Source organism: Chenopodium album, chromosome 8 (genome assembly GCF_948465745.1).
Source record: "Chenopodium album chromosome 8, dcCheAlbu1.1, whole genome shotgun sequence".
NCBI classification, from domain to species: Eukaryota; Viridiplantae; Streptophyta; class Magnoliopsida; order Caryophyllales; family Amaranthaceae; genus Chenopodium; species Chenopodium album.
In genome coordinates this window covers 75,110,965-75,123,629 of record NC_137841.1, presented here as the reverse complement: position 1 = coordinate 75,123,629, position 12,665 = coordinate 75,110,965, and the positions used below count along the sequence as shown (strand labels likewise).

The 12,665-nt window shown below is 34.8% G+C and overlaps 1 protein-coding gene and 1 long non-coding RNA gene across 2 annotated transcripts; one reads left to right on the top strand and one right to left on the bottom strand.

Annotated features, from left to right (window-relative positions):
- Nucleotides 1-274: 274 nt before the first annotated feature.
- Nucleotides 275-2,203, bottom strand: LOC145556709 (putative protein phosphatase 2C 2). The gene is made up of 3 exons (XM_081618361.1): nucleotides 1,738-2,203; nucleotides 1,054-1,404; nucleotides 275-873 (listed from the first exon to the last, which is right to left on the bottom strand). Exons 1-3 carry the CDS (start codon nucleotides 2,101-2,103, stop codon nucleotides 526-528), a joined length of 1,065 nt encoding a protein of 354 aa, XP_081474487.1. The 5' UTR covers nucleotides 2,104-2,203; the 3' UTR covers nucleotides 275-525.
- Nucleotides 2,204-6,693: 4,490 nt separating this feature from the next.
- Nucleotides 6,694-12,346, top strand: LOC145556708 (uncharacterized). Its single transcript, XR_014091916.1, has 3 exons — nucleotides 6,694-7,134; nucleotides 11,483-11,556; nucleotides 11,757-12,346. It is a non-coding gene; the product is annotated as an uncharacterized LOC145556708 (long non-coding RNA).
- Nucleotides 12,347-12,665: the final 319 nt, after the last annotated feature.

The following is a 12,665-nucleotide window of genomic DNA, read 5'->3' as shown; positions in this document are numbered from 1 at the left end:
GCATATTCAGAGCTAGGCGTTTTAGACTTTTAGTGATCATTTTATTGGATTTTGCAAGTACTAAGGCTTATGTGTAATTAAATTGTTATCATACATAAGCTCAAGGCTTGGAAAAAAAAAAAGGGTCAATTTTCATCCTTTTCATCTCAACCCTCCAAACCCTACCTTAGTATTATTTTGCTTTATAAGTTAGATATATCTTGTGCATTAACATATTTACATTCTAGTAGGATATGAAGGATAATAGAAAAGTCAAAAGTATAGCTTAATTAATAGAATAGGTTTTTAAAACTAAAATTTCATCTTACAAACAACTCAAATATATAAGGATTAAGGAAACAAAATTGAAGGGAATTTGCTAGTTGCTACTATATATTTTCATGGTTAGCTATCTACCCCAGTGGCCCTATGCACTAAGCTAGCTTAGTGATAACTGATAATTAACTGATACAGATCAAATTGTATAGTTATATATACATCTGTAGCCCAAAAAAAGGTTATAATAATCCTGTATAATAAGCTAGATTAAAGAGCAAATCTGTTTAGCTGAATCACCATTACAGTTGTATCATCGTTAGATCCCCTACTTGTTGATAACTCCACAAGCTTTCTACAAGCATTCTTTAACTCTAGCTTAGAACTCCCTAATGTAAAAAAGGGCAGAACCACATCTACTGCTTCCTGATTGCTAACCTTGTTCCATAGGCCGTCTGAGGCCAAGATTAGGAACTCGAATTCGGGTTTAATGGTTAGGATTTTTGTTTCAGGTTCTGCTGTGACCCATTGCTTGAGATGTTGGTCTCCTATTGCTCTTGACACTGCAAGAGAACCTTGTATTCTCCATGTTCCGTTACAAAAATCAACGTATCCACCCTGTGTAAAACAACAATACAACTTATTAGTCCGTGTCATATGAATTACACGTACAAATGCGTGCTTTGAATATCAAAAAACAATTGTGTAAGCCATGATCATGTAACTTATTGTTACATTTTTTTTTTTTTTATGAATAACAAAAATGTACTTCGTATAATCGAATATAGGTCGTCATACCTTGGATTCGATCCTAGTTTTCTCATCTTCCCTTGAAGGGCTATGATCAGTAGTCAGTGCCTCTGCAAGGCCACCCCTGCTAATAACAGCGCGACAATCACCAACATTAGAGACCATCAGGTTACCCTCTTGGATCAATGCAGTTACACAACAAGCACCACCACTAGATTTTTTGTTAAGAAACTCCTGGTCAGCAGCTAGATAACCATCTCTTATTTTCTCTTCAATCAGTTTACCAGATTCGGCCCCGGTAACTTGTCCTACATGGTCTAATATGTTGTCACCTAGCCTTGCTGCTGCAAACTCGGCAGCTTTTGGACCGCCATGTCCATCAAATATTCCAAAGAATGCCTGCAATTGATCAAAATTATCTATCATAAGCAAAAGATCACCGTAATTTTTATTGTTTAAAACAACATGTAATAATAATTCCATAAATAAAATGTACGAGTATACTTTTAAATACTCTTTTGTATGTCACTCATTTGATTTTAATGTTTTTCTTATTGCAACATTTAGCAACCAAGCATAATTTATTCTAACACTATAAACGATTATGTTAATAACTTATGAAATATTATAAACCCACCATGTCCTTATATGCGGAGTTGTTAACATACTTCGTATACTATATTGGTATCATCACATCAGCAAAGGTACTAAAATCTTAAACGCAACAATTACCTTCGTAGGGCAACCATGTACGTCATTAACACGAGCCGAATAACGGTCCTCCAAATGAGCCCTTGATATCCCTCTCTTACTATATACTCCATACCCCTCTTCTTCAACTTCAATCTCCTCAACACGATCTCTAGGTGTACTCACAACATTTTCCATCAATGTAACAATCGGAACGTTAATCCTCGCCGGTCTTTTCCTCTTCATCAACGGCAATTCATTATGATGATGATGATTATTTCTTACTTGCCCTTCCAATTGTTGAAACCTTACCATCAAATTAGGTGAAATAGGGTTAGCGTGATGGTTGTAAATATTACTCGTATTACCACTATGAGTAACAGTTGGTACTACAACAGCACAGTTCATTTTTCCTTATTATATCTTTTGTATAGAATTTTGATCTGAATGATCTCCTTAATATTAGCTCTAGTCTAGCTATTTATGTGAATAAAAACTTTGGGTTAAGATTATGAATAGCTCATACGAAGTTTCTATATATAGTGTTGATGTCTTGATGAAGAAGTCTATTAAGGGAATAGGGATTGAGGGGTTATGATGAGTCAACCGTTCAACGGTCAAAAATTGCTTTATATTTGGTGTGGTGCATAAGTTGAGGAGACTTGGTCTATTTCTTAATCCAACTTTCTCCGACTTTGTCCTTAATTTTAGCGGCTGATAGTGATTAGATCTGGAACTTTTGATTGGTTCGTCAAAAGGTTGCGTCAAGCAACTAAGATAAACCATTTGTTTTTTTTTCTCGGTTTCTTACTTTCTTCCGTACAAGATTACAGCTTCTATTTCCGTTAATTATTATGTGTAACTTTGTATTTTTTTATACTCGTGTTACACATTCACACGACAATTAATATCCAAATTTAATATTGTTAAACATGTACGAGTAATAGTTACGAGAATAAAAAGGAGAGGTAATAAAATCAACATCATTAATCATTTTTATTACGTAGTATGTAAAATCCGAACGCAAATATTAAGGATCTAACGATAACATTCTTCTTAAGTGAATCAATTCTTATTTGTTATAAAAAAAAATTACTAATGAAATAATCGACTTTAAGTCCTATAAATTTAACGGCGTACATGCATCTAGAAAACAAGAACCTTAAACATCAACTACATACTGCTTGCTATTTCAAATACACCGGCCGTATAATTGTCTAGTCTTTTTAGTCAACTTAATTTCTTACGTATGAGATGTCATCAGTTGTTAAATTAATAATTGTGAGTAGAATTATTGTCTTCCTGTTTGTCACGGAAATTTAATAATGGTTGCCGGTTCTTACTTGCAATGAATGTTTCTTTCAAAATAAGTTAACCCATTCTTATTTTTACGTAGTCACTGCACATATTTGGTTGAAAGAGTGGATTTCTTACACAAGTTGTTTTAATTATCTTTTATTGAATTTTTCTTATTATTTTTAAATGGAAATTTTTTCCGTTAAAAATCACACGCTTTGTATAGCGTTAATTATTAGGAGCCTCACTCGCTTGAGTGTCCATTTTATAAGACCATTTTAAAATCATATGACAATGAAAAGAGTAGCTTCATAATTTTATCGAGTGGACATAATTTTCTTTTTCTTTTTTTTTTTTTTTTTTTTAATTTGAGATACACATTTTAATAGTTACTCTTACTTTTATACTCGTTTAATGTGGTACAACCGGACAATACTTCTAGATGTGAGTTTGTTTATGAACTCAACACATAGTGTACAAAAGTACTAATAGCATACTACGCGCATAAGCCACTAATGTTAGTCATCACCTGAAGCTACCACGCAAATGACACGAGTCGCGTAATATTGTTCTCTATCAATACGTAAAATGCTTGTCATCGCGCACCGTACCAGCTGTCATTCTCTCACTCCAGCTTAACTCGATTCACATTTATTCGACCGCTCACACGTTAATATAAACACAGCAATAACCACTAAATTAAACGTCATCAACTACTCAACCTAATATCTACACACGTTTATTACTACACAACCAATATAGCACTTTTGTTAGTTATTGAGTGGAGATGTCAACGGAACAAGAGAGGAAGGCGCTGGAGGATAGGCTACTAGGGGGTGGAGATACTGTAATAGCTGGCGGTGACACTAGGGATCGTCAAGATAGCCTTGCTGAAGGCGGCCGTAGTCGGGGAGTCCAAGGCAATACTCGTAAGGAGCATATAGATACCGGCGATAACAAGTCCGGTGCCGAGAGAGATAAGAAGAATGAATGATTCCCCATTGATGAGATCACGTTCCGTAGATTGCCTTAAAATGTAGATATGTATAATGTATTGCGGAGTACTTTGTATCACTGAGCTATTATTAGATAATAGATATTAATGGTACTATGAAGTCTAGTAATATTGTGTAATTTAGTTAGTTAAGCCTGAGAAGAAAGTATTGTGTTACTTGTGTGATGTAAACAATCCTTTTAACTTACCAAAAACTTCCTTTCGTTTTCTAAGGGTCTTTTCTCTTCAGATTATTTTCAATTCAGTTTAGTTTAGTTCAATTGTTAATTTCCTTTGCATATAAAATATTAAGTTCAACTCAGTCCAGTCAATAGAACAGACCTTAAATATTGCAATATGGGGATGTGAGTCATGAAACATGAATTTTAAGAAGAGAGATATAGAGGAATAAATCCATATAAGTGGCCTAATCATCAATATATCATCACTTAAATGGAATTATCAATTGTCACTAAACAAACTAGAAAAAAAAAAAAAGTTTGTCCTCCAATGACTGCCAAATAAAGTATAGGAAGGGGGTCTCCAACTATCAGGCTAACCTTAATTCTCTTATATGGAGTAGGACTGTAGGAGTGTAGAATTCTCTCTATTATGTAGTACTGTAAGAATATACAATTAAACTCTACTCGTCTTTCATTAGAAAAATAGAAACCATTCAAACTTCCTTTAGTTCCCTACTTCTAGAGCTGACAATTTGGGTAAACGGGTCGGGTTTTGGGTTGTTTAAAGGCAAATTGGATGGTTCCACCCATCAATTGGACTCCTGGAGTTTATTAGGGATCATGGTAAACATTTTGGCAATTTTATTTTCGGACGAAAAGAGACAAAAAATTTCTAAATTAAAGGCTAATATGCACGCTTTTTGAGAAATTTTGGAGATTTCGGGGCCCGGTGTGGAAAAGTCTTGATATTTTAGGGAATACATCTCGGGGTCATATAATGCCGTTTGGAACCATATATGATCATTATATGTTGTCATAAATGTTCGTAGTAGGCTTGAATTAATGAAATCCGTGCAAGTTGTAAATCGGTAAATTGGCCGTATAAAGGCAAATTGGATGATTCCACCAACCCAATTGGACTCCCGAATGATATTAGGGACCATGGTAAACATTTCGAAAAATTTTATTTTCGGGCGAAAAAAAAGTCAAAAAATTCTAAAATTGAAGGATAATATCCACGTTTTTTGAAAAATTTTGGAGGTTTCGGGGCCCGGTGTCGAAAAGTCTTGAAATTCTATGGGACACATAATTTTGAGGTCATACAATGTTGTTTGGAACCATATATGATCATTATTTGTTGTCATAAATGTATGCGGTAGGCTTGAATTAATGAAATCGGTGCAAGTTGTAAACCGGTAAATTGGTTGTTTAAAGGCAAATTGGATGGTTACACCCACCCAATTGGACTCCCGGGGGGTATTAGGACCATGGTAAACATTTCGGCAATTTTTTATTTCTAGGCGAAAAAAGTCAAAAAATTTCTAAATTGAAGGCTTATATGCACGTTTTTTGAGAAATTTTGGAGATTTTAGGGCTCGGTGTAGAAAAGTCTTGATATTTTAGGGATACATCTCGGGGCCATATAATGTCGTTTGGGACCATATATGATCATTATATGTTGTCATAAATGTTCGTAGTAGGCTTGAATTAATGAAATTGGCCGTATAAAGACAAATTGTATTGCTCCACCAACGCAATTGGACTCCCGGAGGGTATTAGGGACCATGGTAAACATTTCGTGAATTTTTATGTCCGGGTGAAAAAAAGTAAAAAAAATCCAAAATTGAAGGTTAATATCCACGCTTTTTGAGAAATTTTGGAGGATTCGGGTAGAGGTGTCAACGGGTCGGTTTTGGGTCGGGTCAACTCGGTTCGGGTCAATTCAAATTAATTCCATAGCCTATGCTGGTCGGGTTTGGGTTGAGTCATGTTTGAGTCGGGTCATACTTGTTATCGGGTTAGGGTCGGGTTAATAACAGGTCGGGTTACATTCTGGTCGGGTGAACAATAGGTCGGGTTTTAATTCGGGTTTTCACGGGTTAAAACGAGTTAGCGTAATTCTCGGGTTCGGTTCAAGTCAATAATTTGCGGGTTAGAATCAGGTCGGGTCATTCTCGGGTTTTAGTCGGGTTCAGCTCAAGTTAATAATTTGCGGGTTATAATCAGGTTGGGTTATTTCCAAGCCGGGTCATTCTCGGATTCAAGTCGGGTTATGTTCAAGTCAATAATTTGCAGATTGCACTAGTGTAAAAAATCTCATTCGTAACAAGCTATTTGTAACGGGCAAAGCTTTGCCCGTTATAATTAAGATATTCGTAACGGACAAAATAGTGTCCGTTACGAATACTTATTTATTCGTAACAGGCAAAATAGTGTCCGTTACGAATACGTATGTATTCGTAACGGACAAATTAGTGCCCGTTACAAATACATACATATTCGTAACGGACACTATTTTGCCCGTTACGAATAAAAAAGTATTCGTAACAGACACTATTTTGCCCGTTAAAAATAAATAAGTATTCGTAACGGACACTATTTTGCCCGTTACGAATACTATATTACACGCCCAAACGTGGCCCAACTGATGAAAGGAGCCCAATACTAAACCCTAAAAATCCAGCCGTCATTCAAATCTTTCTCTCTCATCAGTCCCTCACTCCCTCTCTCTCTCTCTCCTCTACTCTCCTCTCCTCCCCGTCATGGCGTCATTCTCCTCTATCTCTCATTTCTATATTTCTACATATTCTTCCGCCATGGATGTACAAGTCAAGCAAGAATACGAAGTTATCTTCCAACGAATGCGAGACAGAGTCGTCAATGCTGCTACTCCTTCCCCGGCGCCTGTTCCCGTCATTGATCTCAGCGACGATGATGACGCCGACGATGTTGGTGCCGAGAAAAGAGCTTTGAGTTCCTCTAATGGCTGTTTTCCGGCGAAGAAGCAGAAAGTTGGTGATAGTTCTCTTCCGCCGGGGTTTCTCGATCCTATTCCGCCAGTGCCGGAGTCTTCTTGCTACTTCCGCCGCCGTTAGCGGCGGTTCCGGTGAGTTCGCAGGGGAATAAGCAGTTTGGAAGGCGGGTGATTATGAGGTGGTCATTGTGCTAAGTGGGATAATAATACAGGTTTTTTTCCTTGTGGGTTTGATTTAATTTTTTTTTTTTTTTCAGTTGGTTTGTTTTTAGGTTTTTTGTTTCTTGGTGTTGTGTGATTTTTGTTGATATTTAAGTTAATGTGTGTGAGATTCGTTGCTTGAAGATTTAGAATGTTTTTAATTGAAAGTTGATCTAGGGTTCTTTGAGTTCTTTACCGAAATCGATCAATTTATCCCCAATTCGTTCATTTTTAGTGGTAATTTATGGGTTGTTGGTATATAATCTCTGTTAATTTGTTTGTTGAAGTGAGAATTTGGTTAATGGTTATTGATTCTCTATGCAAGGTTATTTCTTTTTGCATTCTTTGGTGTTTTAATCTGATAATTAGTGTTCCTTTAAGGCTAATTAGTGTAGAATTAAGATTTTGTCAATAATTGTTGTGTTCTTGGTAAGTACCTGTTTCTGGTGGTGCTTCTTGCGTCGTTATTGCTGATTGTTGTTGCTATAGTCAGGGACGGATCTATTAAGGTGCACAGTGAGTCACGTGACTCACCAGCACAAAAAAAAAAAAAAAAAAAAAAAAAAAAAAAAAAAAAAAAAAAACTAAGATATAGGCGGTCTCTTTGCTGCTTCTATTTGAGATTAGTCCACTGTCAGTTTTTTAAATATCAAAGAGACCGCCTATTAAAATATCAGATAGGTGGTCTCTTTGTTGCTGCTATTGCCACCACGTCATTAGAGACCTGTTATCTAGATAACAGGTCTCTTTTTGTCAGAATAATTTTTTGCTCTACTTTCATATTTCATTAAAGAGACCTGTTATATTTAATAACCGGTCTCTTAAGTTATCTAACTTTTTTTATATATATATAATTCTTGTTTTTAAGTGAAAAATCATAAAGTTAGTTTAATGTAATAGTTTTATAGTATGTATTTTTAGATCCTATTTTTGGATTGAAATCATTTAGGTGAAATATAATTTTTTTTATATAATTTTTGGATTGAAACAAGTGATCAATTATTGATGGTGACTCATAAGTTCGAAAATCCTGGATCCGCCACTGGCTATAGTTGTTATATTAGCTGCTACGCGTTCCTTCTTTTCTCTAATGTTGTTGGTAATAAATCTAAAATGGGTTCATTTCTTGGCTAAGCAGGCTTTTTGTTTAAGTGTTGGTTAATCAAAATTATATTTCCCTCAGAAGGCTATATATATATATATATATATATATATATATATATATATATAAACCAACAACTACTACTAATAGATAATGCTGATGCACATGTTCATTATTGTTTCTCAAGTATTTTTGTTTTCAATAAGTACTTCGTAGTTCCTATTATTCCATATGTGTGTGTATGTGTTTATTTTTATTTTTTTGGCGGAATGTGTCAAAGATTAATTCATTTTTGGCTGTGTATAATTCTGTGTGTGTTTGATTCTTTGGTAAGCCTTAATCTTAGCAGTAATCTCATTTGGGGGACTATCCCATAACAGATTTCTCAGAGCTGCGGGTATCCCCTCCTTTCAAAGTATATGCATTTGTTTAATTCTCTGAGCTTCCACATGATCTTATAAAGCTGATTTATGATAAATCACATTTATATAGGATTTATAGGCACGTTTATGCTAAGTTTATAGTTGCTTTGTAGGTCTTTTAGTCGTTTTTTAGGTCGTAAATACATAAGTTGTTTGTTTTGTACACTATTACGCTCCGTTTGTGTTTTTCTTAATGTTTCAGGTGATTTGATAGACATTTGGACGCTTTCGTAGTGTTTGGAGTTGATTCGGATGATATTTGGATGGAAGCCGATGAATTGAGTTTATTAATTAGAGATCCTATGTTTGTGGATGTTGATTTTGAGATTTATATGCATGAGGAATGAATATAGCATTCACAAGGGTCGTTATGCATCTTTCGGAAATGAATTTGAGTTAGAAACGAAGTTAAACGATGTTTTATAAAGTGGCAAAACTGACCTTTGTCCACTCTTTTGATCATAACTTGAGTTCTACAAATCGGATTGATGCGATTCAAATTGCGTTGGAAACTAGACTTAAATATATTTCCAATGATAGGTCACACGCCCCAAGAAGCCTTCTAGAACAGAAGTTATAGGCATTTTAATCCAAGTGATGTTGTCAGCCACCCGCGGGATAATTGCTGCGCCCCTGTCCCGCGACCACTCGACACCAGCAGGTGCTGCTGCCAGACCGCGGCCACCAGCCTGCGCCCGCAGGTCTGGTCGATCAACCTTGAAGCCTCGAGTAGCTTTTTCATTCACATCGTCACAAGTCTTCGGGCCACGTCATCTTCTATCGTCCACTAATAATTCAACTTATGTAATTTATATTTTCTTATTTCTTTTCTTTATTTTTTTTAGATTAGTTTTAGGATAATATAAATACTCAAGGGATAATTATTTTCCCTTATGCCTTTTTATACTTTTTATTTTGACGTTCGTTTTAGTTTTTCTCTTGAACCCTAGTTTCTCATGGCATCTCCATGGATTCTTTCATGGATGATTCTTGGGTTTATTATTTCAATTCATTGAGGTAATTTTATTTCTTTATTTTAATTATGCTTTCTTTATTAGATTTAGCTTTAATTATTTATTTCATGTTTGGGTAGTTAAATTTCTAGGGTTTGGGAATCCATGTTTATATTATGAATCTTGATTGATAATTTTAATATTTTGATTATTGATTTCTCTAATTGATAGTGTTCTATTGTTAATCTTGCAACTTGATCAATTGTTTGATTAATTTTTGTTAATAAGAGTTTGAATTGAAAGATCTTACTTTTAGAGGCTTACCTACAATTAGCAATTCTGATTATGTTAGCGACCGAACTACATATGTTGAATTGAGAGTGTTAAGACCCGACTGTAGGCTTAGCAATTGCTCTAGATAATTGATTGATTGAATTGTTATTGATATTTGATAGATTTAGAACTAAACATGGTGAACCATAGCCCTGGGTCTTTTTATTAATTATTTTTTTTCCCTCTTTTAATTTAGACTATATTTTCATCCCAATTTCGCGACATAGTTTAGTTTCTCCATACCTTGAAAGCTAGATTGAATAGTCATCTCTTTGTGGATTCGACCCTACTTACCCAACTACATTGTTAGTTGGTTTTGTTAGGAATTTATTTTTGACAGGTGTACGACAACCTATCAATTTAGAAGTATATGCATTTGTTTGATCTCTGGTATTTTCGAGATAAAGTTGTTGGTATCCCCTCCTTTCGTCGTTCCTATTGTCTTTTTAAGCTTAAATGAATTGAAATCTTGGTATTAGTTGAACTGATATCTGTCAAGCTAATTTTGCTTATGAAGCATTTATATATATGATTTCTTCACTATATCTACTTAGATAAGAACTGAACATGTGCTTATTTTTACCGCTGTTATAATACTCGGGTCTTACATTCCTTGCTTATTGGATTTGTCTCTCTACTTGCTGTCAATGTCCATGATCATTAGTAGCAGGGTAACCATTGAAGGGCCGGGCCCTGGTGTAATTACTATAATTTTTCTTGCCTTCGCTGCTAATTTGTAGGCAAATGCCAACCGTCATCAATCATCATGCCTGATTGTTAGCTCTAAGTTATAATATGATTGTCGATAATTGTCCTTGTCATGAGTAAATGACCACCTTCCTCATATCCAATGTAATTGCGATTTTGTCTTCTTTCTCTAAAGTACAAATTAACAACTTTTAAAACTTGATCCAGATGCCCAAATATCATCATTAAATACCTGCAATGGTTTTGATCGATTATGTTTGAGTTTACAATAGGGTAAAATATGAATTTTAGACTTTTAGTCTTTTGCATAGATATAAGAACTCTAACACCCATATACCATCATTAAATGCCTGTATATCTAGCTATGTTCAATTATTTATAGCTATGTACTCAATTGGTTCATTTTCATTCTAGTCTTTTGCATATATAAGAACTCTTAGACACAGATACCATTGATAAATACCTGTATTTAGTGATGGTGTTGGTTTTTACATTAGGGCTCAATAGGAATAGTATTCAACTACAGCGCCAAAAGTGTTAAGTGACGCTGAAAGTAACATTAATTCCAGATTAGAGGGAGTGTTTGAAAGTTAAATTTCTAAAGTAATAATTCTCACAAAGTGACCATCATATACATGCTTTCTGATGGCACTAAGTTTTCGTATGAAAAGTATCACTATTTCACTGAAAAATGTTGGAGGATAATTATTTTGGGAATAACTAACAGCTCTTGAATGAGATTGTATTTGATCATTCGGTATTAGTGCTCCTGAAAACTTCTTGGCTCTTTCCATGAGCTAATGATTTGTGCATTGACATTCTTTTTGTTATCATTATGCAGGTCATATTGCACATCTAAATATCACCGATGAACTACTTCCATACAAGGATGTTATCGCGGAGGTCATCGATGATGTATGTGTATTTATACTTGACATTCTTTTGGGGTATTTTCATATTATGGTGTCCTCGCTATAATTGCCTATTCTTAATGAGATCATTTTCTGGAAAAGAAAAACCAGAGCTTTTCCAATATTTTGGTCTATATTTCTAGCTAGACTGTCAATTGGTTCCTCATAAGTCATCACACAATTTTATTATTTTGTTATCTACAGAAAAATTACCCTAGAATCAAAACTGTGGTCAATAAAGTTGGCACAATTACAAAAGAGTTTCGAGTTCCAAAGTTTGAAATCCTTGCCAGTGACAATGATATAGTTACAGAGGTGAAGCAATATAAGGCGAAATTCAAGCTTGATTACAGCTTAGTGACTGTTCATGTCTCAATTAGTGGTTGTTCTTCCAAATGCTTCTAATGATTGCAGCAGAGAGTCTAAAAGTGAAGCAGAAAATGGGAATATAGAGAATAATATTTGAGAAGTATTGTTCATCTTTACGAATGCGGCTGAGATTTTCTTCTGTCTCTTCCACATAAGGCTAAATAGTTATAGAAAAATGTACATTTTTCCGGATTATGCAAGAGGCAGTAGTAAGAAGATTGATATGCTCTTGATTGCTGCTGTTACTACTGGCCTGCTATTGTTTGTGCTCCATTGTTTACTAAATTTTGTAATCAATAGTGTTTTAGACTTCTCAATAGGAAAGTAAATAATTAGCATACAAAATTGGATTTGGTGTATATATTGTGTTCGATAATATGTTTGTGGCATAAAATATTTGGATTTGTTATAAATTATTATAATAATTTGGGTGGTAAATGGAAAGAAGAATAGGGGTATTTGTAACTAGCACCAGGAATGCTAGTTACAAATGCCCCTAATATTTTGTCTTATTCGGAGATTATTCGTAACGGACATTATAAGTGCCCGTTACGAATAACATTGCTATCCGTAACGGCCGCATACGTAACGGTCATTGCCCGTTACGAATAGTCTATTTTTGCCCGTTACGAATAGACATTTTTCCACTAGTGTTGCAATCAGATCGGGTCATTTCCAAGTCAGGTCATATTCGGATTCAACTAACTATAAATAGGTAATTATCATTTTTATCAAGCTAATTAG

Bases quoted from the DNA above. Each gene is read 5' to 3' on its own strand.
- LOC145556709 (XM_081618361.1), bottom strand. From the start codon at position 2,103: ATGAACTGTGCTGTTGTAGTACCAACTGTTACTCATAGTGGTAATACG. The intron at 1,405-1,737 runs GTAATTGTTGCG...GATCAATTGCAG, and splicing joins TACATGGTTGCCCTACGAAG to GCATTCTTTGGAATATTTGA. The intron at 874-1,053 runs GTATGACGACCT...TGTTTTACACAG, and splicing joins AAACTAGGATCGAATCCAAG to GGTGGATACGTTGATTTTTG.